The following is a 21,953-nucleotide window of genomic DNA, read 5'->3' as shown; positions in this document are numbered from 1 at the left end:
CATTCACAAACTATCTGTTTGTGAATGCATATATTCTCCAACACTTCACAGGAACATGTGTCCCATCGTACCAAATTCCCAACACTTTGTGGCAGGCAAGTTGTCTGTGCAACTCCTGACACACCTGTGAAGAACTGGTGAAAACATGAAAATGTTCTAGAAATGGGAGACGTAAATCTCTTATGGGGCTTTCCACTCCATGGGATGTAGTAAGAGACAGCATGGTATAGTGGTTTGAGTGTTGGACTAGGACTCTGAGAGATCAAAGTGCAAATCCCCACTTAGTCACGGAAACCCACTGGAGAACCTTGAGAAAGTCACTCCTTAGAAGCGTTTCCAAACTTTGGCCCTCCAGATGTTTTGGACTTCAGCTCCCAGAAGCTCCAACCAGCTTGGCCAAGAGTCAGCAATTCTGGGAACTGAATTCCCAAACATTTGAAGGACCAAAGTTTGGAAACCCGTGCCTTAGAGAAAGGTAATGGCAAGCCTCCACAGAAGAAATCTGGCCACGAAATTCCTTGGAGAAGGTTGCCATTAAGTCCAGCTGACTTGAAGACACATAACAACATTTATTTTCATTTCAGCCTGCCTTTCCTTCCAATACAGGAGCCAACTAGCAGGGGCGGTTTGTGCTTCTTGTGTCAGTGGAGTAGTAAATCCTCACCAGGTTGCTAAATCTTACTCCTAAACTGGTTCAGCGCCTTGGAGACCTCCTTTAAATGCATTGCGAGTCCATATTCAGCTGGAGCATGTCAGTGGAGCAGTGAATACATGCCAGCTTTTAACCTAGCCTTGAAATGAGCTCTCCAAGGGGCTGACCCCTATCCTGAGTCGCTTGCTGTGACTTGCTTTCTCTCCCGCTTTCTGCAGCACCCTGGGCACCGAGACAGGACCCGAATGCTACGAACTCCAGGTGTGCGTCAAAGACTACTGCTTTGCCCGGGAAGACCGGACCGTGGGCATTGCCATCCTACAGCTGAAGGACATGATGCAGCGAGGGAGCTGCGCTTGCTGGCTGCCCCTGGGCCGGCGCATCCACATGGACGACACAGGCCTCACGGTGCTGCGCATCCTCTCTCAGAGGAACAATGATGAGGTGGCCAAGGAGTTTGTCAAGCTGAAGTCAGACACGCGCTCAGCCGAGGAGGGCAGCACCAGCTAAGGTCCTCTCTCCCCACCTTACTCTATGGTCCGTCCCCCCAAATGATCTGCTAGAAGGTCCCGTCCTCATCCCTCCCTCTTTTATACAGCCATGTTGAAGCCATAGAGTTCTCCAGACCGCCCTTTCTGCCACGCCGCCTCCCTCCACGCCATTCCTCACCCCTTAATTTGGGAGCTTTGCTCCTACTGCCAAGGATCAACCCCGACAACAGTGCCCTCTCGCACACATTGCACATTGCCAAATCGTACCCGCAGACACACAATTCTTCCTCCAAGCCATCAGGAGCAGATGTCAGCAAGGGAAAACAGCAGTCCTTCTAGAAAAGGGGGAGAGAAATATAGTGACAAGAGCCGCAGGAGAACATGGACAGAATGCATTGTGCATTAGTCATTACTCTGAACTGGTACCTTTTCTCCAGTAACCAAGGCCTAACTAGGTTGACATTATGGTTGTAATTTAATGAAGGATAACACCTCCCTTGCAGGGTTGCACTGGTTTTCACTGTGCCTCCCATTGCAGCCCTTTTACAAATACCTTTAAAAGCAACCATTCAGTGACTTCCAGGAAACAGGGTAGGAAAGAGTTGCTTTGAATCGGTAAGAAGAACAAAGTGATTTGGGAGGCTTTGGAAACAAAACCGTGATCATTTTTCACATTGACTTTCATAGTCTCCATCAAAATTGCTGTCTGATGCTTGGGGGGGGGGAACAATACCACCATCACCCTTATGCCTGGGCTTGTTTCTGATCCTGTCAATCCAGACTATTGATCCATCTTGTCCAACACTACTTTCTCGGACTGGCAGCAACTCTCTCCACAGTCTTGGACATAAACCAGACCTTCTCTTTGCCTCCTGAGAATGCCAGGGCCTGAACCTGCAGGCATGCAAAAGCAGGCACTGTGCCCATTGCAGACCCAGCAGGAGTATGTCTGGAGGCCTAGACCTAAACTCCATCTGCAGGGCTGGAAAAGAAACAGCCCTTCCATCCTCTCTTTTCATACGAACAGGGCTAAATGTACAAGATTTCTACCCTTTGCCATACCTGTGCCAAGCTCTTTCAGTATTCCGGTGCCCAAGGTTGGTAGGGAAGGGGCAGATCTCACACAATTCTGGCTGTCGGTTAAGGACGGTCCCAGGTCCAGAGGTTTCCAGATCAAAACTGGAGACCTAGGAATGGCCTCTGGTGATGACATTAAATGTTACACATTAAGTCCCCACCGCAGTTGCTCAGAGAGTGTCATTCAAGCACACTTTGCCTCTTTGGAAATGCGTTGTGTACAGGTTCCTTGGTCCATCTCCAAATGGCTGCCCTTCGAGGCATTCACTGGCCCCATTTTGCCAATTTACCCGTCTTTTCGCCCCATTCGCGTTAACAAACTCTGCAAGAAGTCTCCATCTCCAGCCTTCTCTCTTGTCTAATCTGGAGTCGACTATCCCTTGCCAGACACCTCGACCCACTGACTCTCTATCCCATCTGCCACGGTTTCCAACTACCACCGAATCTGTCTTGTACCCATGCGTTCCTCCATCTAACCCCATAGTAAATATCGCACTATGCAGTTATAGTGCTATCATTCCACTTTAACTCTATGGCTGCCTCTTGTGGTGTTCTGGGTTTTGGTGATGCCACTAAGACCTCTCTGGCTGAGCATGCTAAATCCCTAAACCACAAATCCCAGGATGCCACAAGAGGCAGCCTTAGCAGTAAAAGTGGAATCAAAGCACGATAACAAAGCTCTCCCAGATCTCAGTCAGAAAAGAGTTTTCCCCATCACTTGCTGTGCCCTGGTTTTTATTTTGTTTTGTTCCATTTTAAGTGGTGATGCCAAGGATTTGGGCTTGGGACCTTCTGGATGCAAAGCCAGGGTCCCACCAATAAGCTCTGGTCCCTCCCTCAAAGCATCCTGGGAACCTCCCACCCGTTCCCCAATGAATTCTGGGAACGTATATGTTTTGTCGTCGTGGTTTGAGGTGGGAGTAATTGGAGATAGGAATTCGATTCCCCGCTCAGCCATGAAAAGCCATTGGATGGCATTGGGCGAGTCACACACTCTCAGCCCCAGAACATCCCATGATAGGATCGCCATAAGTCAGAAACAACTTGAAGGCACACAAGAAGAAACAAAAATCAGTTGAGGACATTCCATCCAAGAAGGTCAATTCCAAGGGAGAAGGAAGCCATAGTTTTTTGTGGGTCTTTCGGGATAAGTGGCCATACTCTAGAAGACTTTATTCCTGATGTTTCGCCAATATCTGTGGCTGAATAAGAGACAGGATAAATTCTTCTAGAACATGGCCACATAGCCCAAAAAATCACAAAAAACTATGGATGCCGGCCATGAAAGCCTTCGACTTCACTGACTTTTAAACCAATGGAAGTCTTTAGTAGCCAAGGTCCGCTCCGTCTCCCTCCAGGATCCTTCTTGCATTTCTTTCTTCCAAACATGGTGCAAAGCCGATCTTGGGCTCGACATGTTTTTTCCTGGGATTCTTCCTCAGCCAGTTTCCTGAACCTGTCTCTTCCTTTCTCTCTAACAACCCCATGCTCTTTTCAAATTGCGTCACTGTATTTCCATACAATTTGCCTGGGACCAAAGCGTCAGAGTTTGAGTTGAATGTTTAAACACAGTCACAGACAATACATACATGTATGCGCCATCCAACCACTTTGTAGACACTGCACTGAACAGAATATTTCGTTTAAAAGGACAAAAAAAAGCGGGAAGGGAGAAGTCGGAGACAGGGTACTTCCAGACTGAAACCTTCAAAACACTTGTCAAAATACATTCTGTCTTCCCTCCCAGGCTCTTCACAGTCTTTCTATACAGTTGGCCCTCCATCCTTGTGGCTTTGCAGATTTGATTATTTGCGGATTTGACTAATATGTTCTCTCTAGGAATCTCTAGGTCCTCCTGCATGACTCTGTGGTCAATATTTGCTACAAGTTGACCATAGAGTTGCGCTGGAATACCAAGAAAGTCCTAGAGAAAACACTTTGGTAGGCATTTGTAGGTCCTCCAGTGCAATTCTGTGGTCAACATCCAGCATTAGTTGACCACAAAGGACCTATAGATTCCTAGAGAGGTGTTTTCTTAGGTTAAAATATATATATATATATATATATATATATATATATATATATATATGTTTGTTTTTTAAAATTTGTGGTTTTCCCACTTTCATGGGGGTCCTGCACCCCAAACCCCTGTAAATGTGGAGGACCCACTGTATTAGGAAAAGACAGAAGTAGTAATGGGGAAAAGGCTACAGGGCTGTAAATGTAAGTGCTTTTTCACACTGGGAAAATCGGGGATTTAAACAGTCATTATCCTGGGGAAATCCTGCAATTGCGGTGAAGGTTTTCACATGATGTCGCGATTAAACAGGACTTACCCTGGAAATAACCAACAAATCATTTATGGGGAAATCCCGTGAATGATTTGTTTCTGGTCATTCCCTGGTTATTCTCTTGTTCTTTCTGGGATAAATCTTGTTTAATTGCCTTGTGTGTGAAAACCTTTCTGCAATTGCACAATTTCCCCGGGATAACGACTGTTTAAACCCCCGATTTTCCCCTGTGTGATAAAGTCCCATGACTCCTGCATACAAATCCACGAAGAAGGCAAGGCAACTGCAAAATAAAGGGGTTATCCGGGGGAATTCCCAAGCCAAACGGTGAGTTTTGCAGCCCAGGTGTCTGATACTGTTTTGTACTGGACCCCATCTTCCTTTTGCACAATAAAACAACACAATACACCTATCCCACAAGACGAAATTGCAAAGAAGGGTAAGTGATGTTCCCCAACGCTCCCATTTGTCTCCCCTCAGAACCGATCCCCTCCTCGATAAATAAAATGTATGTTTGGCATGTGGTTGAAAATGAACTAACCGACAAAACGGAGCGTGAGCGAACGGATCAATACTTAAATAGGGAAACCAGACAACCCCGACCGTCCCAAATCGAGTTAAAAATCCTCCTTGTGTAGCACAGAAGTCGGGAGATGTTTTCATGTCGTCTGTTCTGTACATAACATACCTTGGAGTGGATTCGAGCATTGGTTTAACCAACAGTGGATGCATGACAGTGAGATGTTTTGCACTATTTTGAAATTTTTGGGGCTCTATACAAATATTTTATTAATTGACATGAGAAAAATAAATAAATAAATACCAAAAAAAATTACAAAGTGAAAAAAGGATTTGCCTCTCTGCTTCTGACCTCTTTTTTTTTTTTTTGCGTCCATCCACAGAATTGGAGAATTTAAATAAATGTTATATATAATGTTATATATAATATACCATATGTTATACATATGTTATATATTATATAATATAAATTATACATAATATGAGATAACATATATGCAAAATTTACAGCGCTCTATAAATAAATGTTTTATATATGTTATATATAACATATATATGCTATATATTATATAATATAAATTATACATAATATGACATAACATTATATATAACATTTATTTATAGAGTGCTGTAGATTTTGCATAATAAGGGTCAGATAAAATAAAGTACCGTAACACCCACAATCCACAAAACAAAAGAGGACTGCCTTTCCAAAAAGAAGAAGTATAGTGCATTAATGGAAGAATAATATCTAGATCAAGGGAAGTAATAGTGAAACTCTATTCTGCTTTGGTCAGGCCCCACCTGGAAGAGTACTGTGTCCAGTTCTGGGCAACACAATCCAAGAAGGATGTGGACAAGATGGAGGTTGTCCAAAGAAGAGTGACCAAAATGTTGAAGGGTCTGGAAACCATGAAGGCCAATGAGGAGAGACTTAGGAAGCTGGGGATGTTTAGCCAGGAAAAGAGATGGTTAAGAAGTCATATATGAGAGCCCTGTTTAAGTATTTGAAGGGACGTCATATTGAGGAGGGAGCAAGCTTGATTTCTGCTGCTCCAGAGAACAGGAGCAATGGATTCAATCCTACAGGAAAAGCTTGTTTTCTGCTGCTCCAGGGAATAGGATCTGGAACAATGGATGCAAGCTATGGGGAAAGAGATTTAAGATTTTTCATTCTTCGCAGACGATATTAAGAGGCGATATTATAGCCCTGTTTTAAGTATTTTAAGGGTGTCATATTGAGGATGGAGCAAGCTTGTTTTCTGCTGTTCCAGAGACTAGAACATGGAACAATGGATGCAAGCTATAGGAAAAGAGATTCTGCCTCAACACTAGAGCTGTTTGATAGTGGGAAACACTCCCTGGAAGTATGGAGGAGTCTCCTCCTTTGGAGGTTTTTAAACAGAGGATGGGTGGCCATCTGTCACTCACAGGGGATGCTTTGATTGAGAGTTCCTGCATGGCAGAATGGGGTTGGATGCTTCTTAGGGTCTCCTCCAACTCTGGGATTCTATGACCAAAATGGTCAAGGGTCTGGAAACCATGAAACCCTTTGAGGAGAGGGTTAGGAAACTGGGGGTGTTTAGCCTGAAGAAGAGATGGTTAAGAGGCGATACGGTAGCCCTGTTTAAATATTTGGAGGGATGCCATATTGAGCCTGGAGCAAGCTTGTTTTCTGCTGCTCCAGAGACTGGGATACAGAACAATGGATCCAACTTATAGGAAAAGAGATTCCGCTTCAACGTTATTAGCCTAACATCTGATAGCCATGTTTGAATATTTGAAGGGAGGCCATATTGAAGATGGAGCAAGCTTGTTTTCTGCTGCTCCAGAGATACAGGAAAAGAGATTCCAGCTCAACATTAGGAGGAACTTCTTGAGAATGATGCTGCCTCTGAGGAAACCTGCCAAGAAAACCCCAGGAGAGACTCAGCTGAGGGCCTCCATAAATTTGAAGTGCCTTTAAGGCACACAAAATAGCAACAGAGATGCACGTTCACTGAGTGGAAGATGGGGCATATCCTTTTGTAAGACTTGGGGTGGATCCACACTGCAGAAAAACCCAGTTTGAGACCGCCCTGGCTCAGTGCTATGGAATTCTGGGAGTTGTACTTTTTGTTGTGGCACCACCACCAGAGCTCTCTGACACAGAAGGCTGACAAAACTACAGTTCCCAGCATTCTCTAGCATTGAGTCAGGGCAGTTGAAGCGGTCTCAAAGTGGATTACTTCTGCAGGCAAAGAAATGAGACGTTTAGCCAATGCTTTGGCTTCCTTGCCCAAACTGAACCCGGAAGTTAAACCTTATATATATGAGTCTATACGTTTGTACGTCTATCGCCACGAAAAGGTAAATAAAGGGGCGGAGTCGACGCGAGGGCTCCTTTTCAGTGCGCATGCGCGACGCTCTTCCGCTTTCCCAACCGTTCCTCGCGGGACTCTTCCATTTTAGATTCCTCGAGGGAGAGACGTGGAGAGAGAAAAAGAAGCCGCCATTTTGAAGACAGCATCTTGAAAGATTCTGACTGCTCTTTTTTTTTTCGGGGAGAAGGAAAGGCAAATACAAGGGGAAGGGGAAAAGGAGAGGCTGCTATTCACGGATATAATATAACCCCCCCCCTCACAGACCTATTTTGGTTCCGTCCGTGCAACAGACGAGCGAGCAGTTGGAGCAGCGACTGCGCATGCGCAAAGGCAGCTGGCGAGCGCGTGAGGCTCCGGTGAGTGGGAATAAGGAAAGAGGGGGACTTGTTGCCATGGAGACGGAGTGGGAGGGGGCGAGGAGCACCCAGAGACGGTGCTGAGGAAAGTCTTTAATTTGCATAAATTTACATAGATGGCCTTAATTTGCATAAATTTGCATATAATATTAAATTACATTTTTATAAAATAAAAGTTGTTTTATTATTATTATTGTCTATAAAAGTGACAATGTTCTTTTAAATGGGAGCCACTTTGAGCCCCAATTATTATTATTATTATTATTATGTTATTATAAAATAATATATTGTTTTGTTATTATTATTATTATTATTATTATTATTTATAAAAGTGACAATGTTCTTTTAAATGGGAGCCACTTTGAGCCCCTATTATTATTATTATTATTATTATTATGTTATTATAAAATAATATATTGTTTTATTATTATTATTATTATTTATAAAAGTGACAATGTTCTTTTAAATGGTGAGCCACTTTGGGCCCCAATTATTATTATTATTATTATTATTATTATGTTATTATAAAATACTATTATTATTATTATTATTATTATTATTACTTTCTATAAAAGTAACAATTTTCTTGAGCCCCAGTTTTTTGAGGGAAAATAAATAAATAAACAAATATTATATTTATAGCCCGCTTTCCCCCAAAATTGGGATTCAAAGTGGTTCACCATTTAAAAGAATATATGATCTAAGAACAATATATTGTATTTATACCTCGCTTTCCCCCAAATCCAGGTCTCAAAGTGGTTCATGATTTAAAAGAAAATACAATAAAAGAACAACATGTTGTATTTATGCTTTCCCTAAAACTGGGACACAACACAAGGCAGCTCACAATTCAATAGTCGATAAAAGACCAATACAAGAATGCAGTATCAATGAACATTTCAAATCCCATGGCTTGTTTCACGGCTGCTGTGTCTCTTTTTTAATGGTGTTTCCCCATTGCTTTAAGTGCATTTTGTTTTGACTCATCGTATCCCCAGCCGCCTTGAATCCTCTTTGAAGAAAGGGAAGATAAGGATTCAATAATTAAAGTTGGAAAGACGACGCTTTTTCCTGTATTTCCAGAATATGTTTTTGGAGCCAAAGAGTGGCTTCGTCCCATTTGTGGCTCATCTGCCGAAGCCTCCGTTTGCTCTCTTCCTCGGTGAGATCACAGGCGTCATCCAAAGCGTCTTAATCGTAATTATATCATTAAACAAAATGGCCTAACCCTCAGCTTTAGGTGTGTCTTCATCACACAAAGCAATAATAATAGTGGAACCCTGGGATTTGTAGTCTGGCGAGGTGTTTCGCCTTCTCCGTCAGAGAGACCTTGGTTGCCACGGCAAACTACAAATCCCAGGATCCCATAGTAGTGTCAAACAGCATTATTTCTGCGACGGCGACAAAGAAGCCAGCTTGAGTCCCAAACTGGACGGAGCCTTGACAGTTAAAGCGGTGTCGAACTGGGTTATTTCTTCAGCCTCAATCAAGGAACCCAGATTTTGCAAGACCTGGTAGATATACAGGGATCTGGACGCCATAAAGGCTGTTAACAATAATGAGTCTAATTATGCACAGATAAAATAAGTTAGCCGCTTGGAGAGACTTTGCGGCTGAAGAGCGGGGTACAAATACTCTTAACTAATAATTCATTTTCACAAACGGTCTCTTTTTCTTTTATCGTAGATCCCTCCAAAGGTTTTAAAGTAGGGACCTCCATCTCTCCTGGACCTGCCGCACATCATGGTGACGGAGAAGGAAGTCGAGATGATCGGCCAGACTCTGGTGGATTCCCAGAGACCTCTGACGGACCGTTTCCGGGCGCTTTTCACCCTCCGAAACCTGGGGGGCCCTGCGGCCATCGAGTGGATCGCCAAGACCTTTGCGGACGACTCGGCTCTCCTCAAGCACGAACTTGCTTATTGCCTCGGACAGATGCAGGACGAGAGAGCCATCCCCGTCCTCGTTGAGGTCCTCCAAGACGTCCGTCAGGAACCCATGGTCCGCCACGAAGCAGGTAAGAAAAGATGGTTGTTGGTGGAAATCCATATGATGATCAGATTCTGATTTCAAGTCGATTCCAACTTACAACGTCCATCTCCAAGGGTTCTCTTGTCAGGATTTCTTCAGAGGAGGCTTGCCGTTGTCTTCTACCGAGGCTGAAAGAGTGTGACTTGCTCAGGTTTATCCTAAGTATTCGAAACCAGATTTCCTAGCTTCTGAGTCAAACCACTGCACCTTAATGCCTTTCATTGGCTGAATTTATTCCAAGAAGGTTTGGCTTTAGATGCTCCCAAGGCAGAGAGTGTGTGGCTTTCCCAAAGTGAGTTAACCACAGCTGAGCAAGGATTCAAACCTTGGTCTTCTGGAGACCCGGTCCAACAACCAAACCATTATGGCACAGTGGCTCTCATTGACCAAATTAGGACAGGTTTAACCTTGACGCTTCTGCCGCACAACAGGGTTTGTTTGACATCAACCTGGTTAGGCCAAGCTTTGATGTTCTGTTACTAAAACTGCCTCTTTCTTCCCCATTTCTGATGCTATTCTTCATCCGCCCCTTGGCCAACTATGGCACCAGAATCTGAAATTCCACACTTGAAAGCCATATCCGTGGAAAGTTTAGCCACGTTGGCATTCACCCACCAAGTTATCCCACTGAAAAACCAATATCCAAGGTGCAACTCTGTGTCACAGAACTGAGAGATAACCATCCAACCCCTGTTTAATGCACCTCCCTTGAAGAAAAAGCTACTTCCTTCTGGGGTAATCTATTCCGCTGTCACCCAATTTGAACCCTGCACCTTTTCCATCTGGAACGGAAAACGCTTTTGCATCAGCGTTCTGTTAATTCTGCTGCTGCCCTTTTTTAACATGTGACTTTCCTAAGCCTGGCTCAATTATGATATATGCTTTAACAATCTGTGCTGTTAGTATTTTTTTTAATGATTATTTTGCAACAAGATTATGTGGCAGTAAGATTATGAGCACCGGATGAGTGTTGGACTCCAGGAAACCAGGCTTACGATTGCTGCTGAGCCCTGGAAATCCACAGAGAGACCTTGGGCAAGTCACATTCTCTCAGCCTTAGAGTACAGCAATGGCAAACCTCCTCTGAATAAATCTTGTCAAGGGGACAGATCACCATATTGGATCCAGTGTGGTGTTGGACTCTGGGAATCCAGGGTTGGAATCTCCTTTCATCCATAGAAATCCGCTAGGTGATCTTTGGGCAATCACACTCTCTCAGCCTCAGAAGAAGGCAGTGGTAAAACCCCTCTGAACTAATCTTTCCAAGAAAAAACTGTTATTGGTTCAGCTTTGGGTCTCAGTAAGTTGGAAACGATGTGAAGGCACACAACAACAGTGTTGTTGGTGTCCCTGATGCCCATCTAAACATTGAGTCAAGAGCATTGGAACACTCTTGCTGTTGACCTGATGCGCATCTTCGCAATTCACTAGGAGGGGCCTGTTAGAACCACATGTTCCAGAAACACATCACAAGTTTCTTCCACCCCTTGTCCATCTTTCCTAAGCTGTATTGTTTTCTTCCTCTCTCTGTAGGAGAGGCTTTGGGAGCTATTGGGAACCCCAAAGTCCTGGACATCTTGAAGCAATATGCTGACGATCCTGTCATTGAGGTAAGGAAAGTAGGAGGGATCTATAAGGTCAGGCTTAAACATCACTTCCGCATATTGTGACATATTCAGTAGTTAGAGATGTCAGATTTCCAGAAATTTTGAAACCATAATTTTTCCTAGCTTTCTTGGGAAACTGGTGGGGAACTTTCAACAGCTGAAAAAAGTGAAGCCCAGGGGCCATGGGGCTTGCTTTGAATTCTCCATGCACTACTTAATTACATCACTACCATAGCTGTGTAGCTAAGTTGTGTATCCCAGCCCAACTTCCGAAACCTGCATTAACAGGCATCAGCTACACAGAGAGAAGGAGATCCTATCCAGACCTGCCGTACCGGCTTCACCACCCTGCTTACCTCCTCTTCCCAGAACATTCTGGAATGTGGGGCAGACCCATCTCAGTATCCATTTTTCATCCTCATAGGTGGCGGAGACGTGCCAGTTGGCCGTAAAGAGGATAGATTGGCTCCAGGAGAACAAGGGCAAACTTGTCACAGGGCCTTACTGTTCTGTGGACCCGGCGCCTCCAGCTGAGGAGGTCAATGTGGGGAAACTAAGGCAAGTTTTACTGGACGAGTCACGGCCGCTATTTGAGCGCTACCGAGCCATGTTTGCACTTCGGAACCTGGGAGGAGAAGCTGCTGTCTTGGCCTTGGCTGATGGTGAGTTTCTGCTTTTCCTTCTCCAGGCCAGCAATTTTTCCCCTCTGTTTATTTATCCATCTTCCTTATTTGTTGGTCTAATGATAATAATAATAGTAAGTGTTAATATTATTACGAGTCTTCCTTACCCAAAATGGATTTTGAATTTTTTAGGAGTTTGGAATATTTGCCTACACATAATGAGATACTTGGAGAGGTAGCTCTGCTATGAACAAGTGTCCTTGCAGGGACGTAGCCAGGATGTTTGGAAGGGGGGGGGGGGGTCCAGACGAAGTGCCACCATTATAATGGGGCTTGAGTGTGGCAGCACAGCAGCACACACCATTCATTTTTCTAATGGAAGGGGGGTCCGGACCCCAAGAACCCCCCCCCCTTGGCTACGTCCCTGGTCCTTCTTTGGTGATCCTAATCCTCATGGTTCCCTCTCTTTCCCCAGGCCTGCAGTGTGGCAGTGCCCTCTTCCGCCATGAAATTGCTTATGTCCTGGGCCAGATGCAGCACGAAGCCGGTGTCCCACAGCTGACAGCGTCTTTGGAGAGCGCTGCTGAGAACCCCATGGTACGCCACGAATGTGCCGAAGCATTGGGCTCCATTGCCAAGGCGTCTTGCTTGGCCACCTTGCAGACTTATGCCCAGGACAAGGAGCGGGTGGTCCGCGAGAGCTGTGAAGTCGCCTTGGACATGTACGACTATGAGAACGGGACGGATTTCCAGTATGCCAACGGACTGAGCAAACTGAAGACCTCAAACTGAAGGCAGGAGGGGGTGGGTATCCCCCCCTGCTATCTTACTTCCTCTCCTGCTCCTACATCTGTTTTGTGCTCAGTAATCCAAACAGAACCGGGAGCAGTAGGGAAAATCACTGCAGTCTTAAGTTATTACCTTTCTCTCAGTGGAGGAGTCAGAGGCAAGATATCTATTGCTCAAGAACTTTGTGGTGTATTGGTGATGGTACTGCAGCTCTAGTGGGGGATTCTGGATGTTGCAGTCCAGGGTGGTCACTTTTCCAGACTCTAGGAGGGAAACCCCATGTCTGTTTCTCAAGGAACATGGCAATGGGGATCTCATCTGTCCCCGCCACAACTACTTCTTGCCCATGGTGGCACACAGTGTCTCAGAAACATCCTCTCTCCATTTCTGAGCAAGTCCCATGTAAGTTGTGGATCCTCTTAGGCCAAACAGTTGCATTCCCCCATCACACCTCAAATTTTCCAACCTTTCTTCCACTCCATTGACTTGCCTCTGTACCATTTGCCTGTTTGTTTGTTTGTTTCCAGAACAAAATATACTAGACCTTTAGACATCTCATTCTCGTAGTTCCTCTGGGACATTATTATTGCAAAGAAGAAAAGCAATTTTTTACGCTGGAGATGAGGGTGATGGGAAATAAAAGCTGACTCTCCTAATCCTCTCAGTCTATCTCATTCTGTTCGCAGGGGTAGTGTTGGATGTCTGATAGACATGTTCAGTGGTGATTGGCAGACAAATCCCAATTTCTGAGTTAAAATGGGAGAGTGAGTTGCCTCTCAGTTCAAACAGAGTTGCAGAGCCTGGGAGCAGCCACCGAGAAGACCCTGACTCCTATTTTCCTACCAGATATACCTGGGAAGCTGGTGGACATGGCCTCCCCAGACTATCTCAAAACACAGGTATATTTGCATGGGAGAGTACGGTCCTTCAAATAAACTAGACCCGGACCCTATAGGGCCATAGAACAAAATGCAAATTTGGCTGAGAATTTGTAAGCCATCTCTAGGGAGAAAAAATCCACAAAGCTGGACCTTCGCCATCCTTCCACTGCGGTGACCTTGCAGATGTTTTTGATCCCTTCCCCGATTTTTAATTCTTGGCAAACAACATCTGGGATCACTTTGGCCAGCAAAGCTGGCTCCCCCCAGCCTAGCATTTCTGCTCTGCAAAAGTGCTTTAGCACTCAATCGCCTACAATCCTCTTACGGCATTTCCATTTTATTTGTCATAAACCTATTAATAGGCCCAGGGCTGTCCAGCTTGGCATATGTTAAGGCAGAGGGGTGGTGGTGGCTTTCCCCCTTTTTGCAGATGCTAAGGACAGGAAGATTTCAATTTGATCTTGGATTGAGGACATTTCGGGTGGAGAGACCAGGAGTGTCAGTCTTACCAAATCTTATTCTCACAAGAAAAAATAATACTTTAGGACTGCAGATCCAGTGGAGGATTCTGGATGTTGCAGTCCAGAGTGGTCATTTTTACAGACTCGGGGGGGGGGACCCCATTACCATTTATTATCCCCTGGCTGGGAGAGAGTCATTGAAAATGGCACCATTTCCAAAGACTGTTCTCAGTTTTGTTGTTAACTGCCGTCAATTTGGCTTTGACTTATGACATCCCCGTGAATGAGAGACCTCCAAGCCCCCTTTTCATCGACAGGTCTGCTCAGGTCTTGCAAAGTCAGGCTTCCTTGCTTTGAGTCTATCCATCTGGCATGTAGTATTCCTCTTTTCCTACTGTCATTACCTCTTCTAATGGATCCTGCCTTCTCATGATATGGCCAGGTACCATAGTTCAATAGCGGAAGATGCTGCTGCCTCAGAGAATTTCCGCCTCTGGAGGTTTTTCAATAGAGGTTGGATAGCCATCTGTCAGGAGGACTTTGATGGCATCTTCTTGCACAGAAGGTGGACTGGATAGCCCTTGGGGTGCCTTTAAAATTTGGTAAAGTAACAGATGAGACACAGGGTTGAGTGTACATGCCTTAAGTTGCCTGTCGACTTATGGTAACCCCATGGAGTTCATAGAATTTTCTTAGGCAAGGTGGTTTGGCCATTACCTTCCTCTGAAAGAGAGCCAGCAGCACCTGGGAATCGCTGCTGGTCTCCCATCCAAGCACTAACCAGGACTGATCCTGCTTAGCTTGCAAGAACAGGCAGGATCTGGTGCCTTCAGTGCATTTAGGCACTGTGTGTGTATCTGTGCCTTCAAGTCGCCTGTTGACTTATGTCCACCCTATGAATTTTATAGGGTTTTTCTTAAGCAAGAGGTGGTTTGGCCAGTTCCTTCCTCTGAAATAGAGCCTCCAGCACCTGCTATCCATTGGCACTCTCCCATCCAAGTGCAAACCAGGGCTGACCCTGCTGAGCGTGCAAGAACAGACAGGACCTGGTGCCTTTAGGGTATTTATAGGATGCCTAAAATAGTGCCTTCTCTTTTCTCCCTCCTTTTCCTCCTCCCATTCAATACCAACCCAAATCTCGCCCGCCTCGATGGATTCCCAGCCATCTGTTTGTCCGATTTAGAGATCAGCTCAGCAAGTGAATGAACACAGAGCAGCAGTTTCATTCACGTTGGGCGGCTGTCCTTCTTAAGCAAAGGGCCCAAGTTTTTATTATTTTATTTCTTTCATTCCATCTCCTCCAATTTTTTGACATATCAGATTTGCACCAGTCACGTCTCCGGGTGCCGTGACTTCAGACCCTACTTGAGTTTTTCGGGGACCTTTCCGACAAAACCCCACAATAGGTTTGCCTTAGGGTTGCAATAAGTCAGAAACGACTTGAAGACACACAACAACAACACTGCAATCCAGCACTGTGCCATATCCAGGTGAGTTTCTACCTACTTTAAAATCCAGAAACAATAAACCTTAAGGTACAAATGGATCGGCTGTTGGGTATTTTTATCTTTTGCGGAAAAGTGCTAAACCATTTGACATGATATGCTGGTCTATGACCATAATGATTGATTGATTGATTGTTGCTTGCTAGTTGATTTGATTGATTGATAGTTGACTGATTGACTTGAAGACACCTTACAACCCCTAAGTAATGCCTTCCATTTTTGTTCTCCCCCTTCCTGGATGTCTAGCAATTGCTGAAGAGTCTGTCTGGACCAGCAAAAGATGGCGGACGGTGAGCCATGGTGGACACCCCGACACTTGATGCAGTCCTCGGAGGACGAGTCCTCGGAGGCCACCTTCTTTGCGGAGTACAAGCCACCGTCTTTGGATTCCATCCGTCTGCCGCGTTACGTCTTGTACCTGGTGATGGCCGTCATCATTGTGGTAGGGGTGGCCTACGCCATTGTGGGGCATCTCATTGATGACCTCCTACACGACTTTGCCGGTGAGTGGAATATTTTTTTTATTGTGATTTCCCTCAAGTTGCTTTGTGGTTACTGCCTTCTGGGGCAACTCTCTCCATAGGTTTTCTTTGGAGTCGCTCCTGTGGAGTTTGCCATTGGCTGAGAGAGTGTGACTCGCCCAAGATCACCCAGTGGGTTTCCATGGCTCATCAGGGATTTGAACCTTAGTCTCCCAATTCCAGTGCGGCGTGGCAATTTGAGAGTCAGACTACAACTCTGGAGACCAAGGTTTGATTCCCACCTCAGCCATGAAACCCACTGGGTGACCTTGGGCTGGTCAGACTCTCTCAGCCTCAGGGGATGGCAATGGCAAACCTCCCCTCTGAGGAAGCTTGCCCAGGAAACCTCATGAGAGGTTCACCCTAGGAGCACATAAGTTGGAAACTTATGACAGTAAGGGCTGTTTGACTGTTGGAGTGTGTTGGAGTCTCCTTCCTTGGAGGTCTTTAAAAAGAGACTGGATGACCATCTGTCAGGGGTGCTTTGATTGTGAGTTCCTGCATGGCAGAATGGGGTTGGACTGGATGGCCCCTTCGGGTCTATTCCAACTCTACGCTTCTATGATTCTACAACTCAAAGCACACAACAACAACAGTTCCCAATTCCTTGTCCGGTGCTCAGACCATTACACCACTCTGTCCCCTAGAGCCTTCAAGTCAATCCTGATTTATGATGACCCTTCCTGGGTTTTTCATGGCCAGATTTTCTGAGGCTCAGAGAGTGGGACTTGCCCAAAGTTACTCAGTGGATTTGACTGACATTCGATTTGATTTTCAATTTCAGACTGGGCTTTCGGACCCAAACTGGAGGAAAAGAAACGATTGGAAGAAGATCCGGAAATAAGTGAGCTGGGAACCACTGATAATCCCTTGGATTGGCAAGCAGAGAGCCTTTTCGCAGTGGTGGCGGAGAATGGCGAAGGGCACCTTCCTCATGCCCTGCCTGGCATTGGCCTCTGCTCAGCGTCTCCTCCGGTTTCTGGTCTCCATCCTTCCATTTCCAGCCTGGACGCTCTTGGAATGAGACATTCCTGATCGTATTCTGTTGGTTTCTTGTGATAGCCATAATGTGGGAATGTTTGAGCTATGCGTTCCTGCATGGTGGACGGCTGGATTAGATGGCCTTTAGTGGCCCCTTTCCATCCTTACAATGGTAGAGAAAGGATTGGACAACTCCTTGTAGCCAACTGGATTAGCAACATTAACTTTCCTCTTACTGCTATAAGCAACATGAGCCACCTCCATCTTTGGAGGACTTGAAACAGATGGTCATAATGTGGGAATGGTTGAGCTATGTATTCCTGCATGGCGGAAGACTGGACTATATGGCCTTTAGTGGTCCCTTCCACCCTTTTGATGATAGAAAAAGGACTGGACAACTCCTTGTAACCAATTGGATCAACATCATCAACTTTCTTTGTTCCATGTCCGGTGTATTGCTTAGGAAGGATGCTTGTCCTCATTGAGGAGGTCAGAGGAGAAGAGCCAGAAAAGAAGCAGGCAGTTTGGAGGGACAGGCCCAAGATATCCAAAAGGAACCAAAGCCAAACCTATAATATGGATATTTTTCTCAAACGTGGAGCTAGACTAGACCTGTGGCTGTTGTCGTTGTGTTGTTGTTGTTACAGATTCCATCTAAACATTAGGAAGAACCTATTTGCCATAAGAGCTGTTGAACCATGGGGCAGATTGCCTCCAAGGGTGGTGGACTTTCCATCTTTGGAGGTCTTTGGGTGGAGGTTGGATGGGCATCTTTCAGGGTTGCTTCAGTGGTGTATTCCTGCATGGCAGGAATAACCCTTCCTCAATTATTCTATTATTATTGCTTTGATTCACTTAGAATAGCAGAGAAATAGCACAAGAACCTAAAACTGTAATAACCTCCTGTCTACTAGGTCTTGGACATCTCCCAGTCAGACAGATATGTACTTATTAATATTAGAAACTACAGATACAGAATTTTTCAACAGATACAGATTTTTTTCAGTTTTTCAACTCCAAAAATAAAAAGAGGTCAAAAGAGTTAGTGTAAAATAAGCAAGAAAAAAGACATTACACTTCAGACTAGGATGATGAAAGGTATTGCTTTCAATGCTACATTGCCAGAGGCAGGATTGGGGAACATCCTAGATCTATTGGACTACAACACCCATCATCTGCACCCAACATAAAGGGGAATCTACTGGCAGCTCAGATGTTTTTCTATATATGGTTTCTTTCAATAATAATAATAATAATAATAATAATGTTTATTAAAATATTTGCTTAGTCTCGTCTCCATCATCTGGAGAGAAAAAGATTCATGCAATAATGCTAGCTGTTGTACGTAGAATAAAGGCATGTTATAATGAATAAAATTAGGACAGTTTAGTTTTGCCTGGCAATACGAAGTTTGCATTCTGTATCGATGTGCCATCCCCAGTTCAAATTCAATATTAGCTTTTTCGGTTTCACTTGGCCATTATTTTTCTCTTCTTCATGTTTAGCTGTAGCCTTGCCTTTGCACACACTTCCTTGACTCGCTTAAATTTTCCAAGTCTTTGTTATTTGCTCCTAATAGTATCCGAGAAGGGTAGCAAACCAGCTTTATGTTGCTGTGGTTTTGGTGGCACTCGGGGTGGCATCTTCCCTTGAATGACGAGAAGAGGATAATGATGCTCTTTGAATGCAACCTGTGCTGCGATTTCATGGTTTTGCATAAACATGCGATCGAAGTCAATAATGACATCTCTGGGGATGTTGAGCCCAATGTCCCGCTGGCCTTAAAAAACAGCTCCAATGTCCCCAACTTTATTCCTTCCTTCTTTTCATCTCTTCAGAATTAAACCAACCAGGTTGCCGTGGGTGGCATTCATATTTCGGGTGCTGTGGGTGGCATTCATATTCAGGCATTTTTACCCCTGAGATGGGCACAATCTTCATGCCACCCAATGCATGGCGCTATAAATATCCAGACCTGGGAGAACCAGATCGGCACAGTGTTATCTGGTGCCCTTTGAATCCAAGTCCAGAGGCTAGGGTTATAAAGAAAATAAATCTGTCTTTCTCAGCTGAGAAGGGAACGGCAAGCAGAAATCGTCTAGAAGAGGACAGCCATTTGCCGTTTTGCAAAAGTAGGAAAGCGTCATGGCGTCGTCTTTGTATGTGATTCTGCTGGTAGGATTTGCACTCACTCCCGGCTCGTATGGGCAAGGTATGGTATGGTTTTTGGGAGGCAAGCAGTGCCCATGTTAGGGCAGAGGGATGCCCAAAAATGTTGCTGGCTAACCCACACTGGGCACAAACGGCAGAGGATTAACTGGGACTGTCCTTGGCAATTTGAGACAGTCGAAGGATATAGTATAGCTTCTTTCAACACAACTACATCATTTAAAGAGAGCCTTAGGTGTGCTGTAGTTTTCAGTCCGTGTCTGTATGTTTGTTTTCATTGGTGGGTCTCCCATCCAAGTACTATCCAGGGCTCACCCTGCTTAGCTTCTGAGATCAGACAGGAGTGTATTGTGTCCATGTGCCTTCAAGTCTCATGTCTACTTATGGTGAGTTTTCTTCAGCAAGGAAGACTCAGAGGTGGTTTGGCCAGTCCCTTCCTCTGAAATAGAGCCTACAGCACCCACTCTTCATTGGTGGCCTCCCATTCAAGTCCTAACCAGGGCTGACCCTACTTAGCTTCCAAGATCAGACAGGTTTGGGGGTTTTTAGGCCTCTCCCTGGTCCTTCTTGTTGTGCCTTCAAGTCGTTTCCTATCGTGGGGTTTTCTTGGCAAGATTTGCTCAGATGAGGTTTGCCATTGCCTTCCCTTGAGGCTGAGAGAGAGTGACTTGCCTAGGATCTTGTATAGGATGCCAATCCCTGTCTCCTTGGACCCTGCAGGAGAGGTAACCGGAACCACTGAGGGTTCAAACAAGCTCCAGCCCTGGCTGGTGGGTCTGGCCGCTGTCGTTGGCTTCCTTGGACTGATGTTCGTGGCATCGCTGGTCAATAGGATCTTCTTCTCCAATAAGACGTAAGTTTCTTTTCCTGATCCTGATTGATTAATTGATAGATTGGATTTATATCCCACTTTTCTTCCAAAATGAGATTCAAAGCAGCTCAAATTGGGGGGCTAGACTGCATTGGTGCCCACAAAGAGACCTCAATGGACCACATGCACAGGCTGCATCCACACTGAAGAATTAATACAGTTTGACACCGCTTTAACTGCCACCGTTCCATCCTAGGGAATCCTGGCATTTGTAATTTGTAGTACTCAAACAGAGAAGGCTGACTATCCCCCAAAATGACCAATGCCAGAATCACATAACATTGAGCCACGGCAGTTAAAGCAGTATCAAACTATGTTAATTCTGCAGTGTAGGCGTAACCAAAAATCTAATGTTTGGTTCTCAAATGCCCTTTAGGGGCCACAGTGGGGAGTTTACCATATTTTGGTAAATTACCAAATAAATTGCCAAATTTACTATATTTTCGGCACCCTGTTGTTTTTTTGCTCCTCCAATCCTTTTGTGAACATTTTGCTTCTCTTTCAGGAAGGACGAACCAAATTCAGATAAAGACATTGAACTCAGGTAACTATTAGGATATTGGAGGTGCTATTTTTTATGTTGGGAATTGTAGTTTATTGTTGTACCAGAGCTCTCTGACAGACAAGGCTGAATGTCTCACAAAACTACAGTTCCCAGGATTCCCTAGTACTGAGCCAAGGCATTGAAAGCGGTCTCAAACCGGTTTATTTCTAAGTGTGTTTTGGATCAAAAACATTCAAAGACATTGCCATGTTAGTTGGGATCCATAAGCAAAAACAGAAATAGAGGCCGAGTCTCCCTTATCCAGAATCCGAAATACTCCAAAATCCAAAACTGAACGGCTGAGATAGTGATGCCTTTCCTTTCTGATGGGTCAGTGTCCACCAATTTGATTTCATGCACAAAATAGTTGAAAATGTGTATAAAATTACCTTCGGACGAGGACCGAGGTGCATAAGGCGTACATGAAACATAAAGGAATGCTGTGTTTAGCCATGGGTCCCAGTGCCAAGATATCACATCATGTACATATATGCAAATAAAGATATTCAAAAAATCCAAACAAATAAACAAATCCAAAATGCAAAATACTTCTGGTCCCAAGCATTTTGGAATAAAGGCAATTCAGCCCATTGCAGTAATATGTCAGCGTTCAGCTCCAAATGACGTTTTGGGGACCCCCAACCCAACAGTCATCAGCTTTGCGGCTACCCAAATGTGGCCTAGTTGTGAACACTTGTCATCTTTTTCTTTCTCGCTTTTCCTCCTCCTTTCCCCGCCACCAGAACTAAACCCAACATTTATGACAACATTGCTGTGGATCTAGATGAAGAGGGTCCATCCAAAGTGGAAGAAGGCCCATCCTCTGAAGCCAAAGTGGATGACAAAAACCTGACCAGCATGTGAGGAAAGGACGAAGAGTCTGGAAGAGGAAAAGCGAGCCCACCCTTGGGTTTCCCCATTCGGCCCAGTCTTTGCAGGAGCAACTCAAGAGCTCTGGATCTAAAATCCATCAGGAAAGACTTTTCCTCACTAAAAGCACTTGCCTTGAAACTCAGAAATGGTTTCCGCCTGTCAGGGTCTAATTTTGATCCTGTTTAATCAATGACCTTTTTTGACTTTGGGTCTGGAGTGGTGAGGAAAGGAGTGAAAGATGTGTATAATTGTGTGTGGTTTTTCCAAAAATCCAAATTTGCTGATTTTGGCATGGGAAGCCAGATTTTGGGGTGATTTTATAAGGTTGAAGAGTTATCAAATAAAAGA

General features: G+C 44.8%; 4 protein-coding genes across 5 annotated transcripts in view; all 4 read left to right on the top strand.

Annotated features, from left to right (window-relative positions):
- LOC149308365 (protein unc-13 homolog A-like) overlaps window positions 1-4,257 on the top strand; it is a 107,157-nt gene extending 102,900 nt beyond the window's left edge. Inside the window, exon 50 of the mRNA XM_089535642.1 lies at window positions 871-4,257. Coding sequence (XP_089391768.1) covers window positions 871-1,162 — 292 coding nt within the window. The 3' untranslated portion in view covers window positions 1,163-4,257. The remainder of the gene's footprint in view (window positions 1-870) is intronic.
- A 3,198-nt stretch (window positions 4,258-7,455) lies between these two features.
- On the top strand, window positions 7,456-13,460 carry DOHH (deoxyhypusine hydroxylase). Of its 2 annotated transcripts, XM_089535622.1 has the most exons (6): window positions 7,456-7,749; window positions 8,748-8,911; window positions 9,436-9,766; window positions 11,314-11,390; window positions 11,812-12,049; window positions 12,486-13,460. In XM_089535622.1, the coding sequence occupies exons 3-6, from the start codon at window positions 9,493-9,495 to the stop codon at window positions 12,800-12,802; spliced, it is 906 nt and encodes a 301-aa protein (XP_089391748.1). In that variant the 5' UTR covers window positions 7,456-7,749; window positions 8,748-8,911; window positions 9,436-9,492; the 3' UTR covers window positions 12,803-13,460. The 2 variants fall into 2 exon arrangements, with proteins under 2 accessions (XP_089391748.1, XP_089391747.1); XM_089535621.1 differs by lacking the exon at window positions 8,748-8,911.
- A 1,453-nt stretch (window positions 13,461-14,913) lies between these two features.
- SMIM44 (small integral membrane protein 44) lies at window positions 14,914-18,537 on the top strand. The gene is made up of 3 exons (XM_089535637.1): window positions 14,914-15,631; window positions 15,893-16,149; window positions 16,952-18,537. Exons 2-3 carry the CDS (start codon window positions 15,927-15,929, stop codon window positions 17,200-17,202), a joined length of 474 nt encoding a protein of 157 aa, XP_089391763.1. The 5' UTR covers window positions 14,914-15,631; window positions 15,893-15,926; the 3' UTR covers window positions 17,203-18,537.
- Window positions 18,538-18,635: 98 nt separating this feature from the next.
- On the top strand, window positions 18,636-21,948 carry SMIM24 (small integral membrane protein 24). Its single transcript, XM_089535640.1, has 4 exons — window positions 18,636-19,360; window positions 20,038-20,170; window positions 20,694-20,732; window positions 21,476-21,948. The coding sequence occupies exons 1-4, from the start codon at window positions 19,294-19,296 to the stop codon at window positions 21,594-21,596; spliced, it is 360 nt and encodes a 119-aa protein (XP_089391766.1). The 5' UTR covers window positions 18,636-19,293; the 3' UTR covers window positions 21,597-21,948.
- The last annotated feature ends 5 nt before the right edge of the window (window positions 21,949-21,953 follow it).

This window comes from Sceloporus occidentalis, unplaced genomic scaffold (assembly GCF_023333645.1).
Source record: "Sceloporus occidentalis isolate IW3139 unplaced genomic scaffold, rSceOcc1.0.p SCAF_8, whole genome shotgun sequence".
NCBI lineage: Eukaryota > Metazoa > Chordata > Lepidosauria > Squamata > Phrynosomatidae > Sceloporus > Sceloporus occidentalis.
The sequence above is the reverse complement of the archived record's forward strand: the minus strand, read 5'-3'. Positions and strand labels throughout refer to the sequence as shown.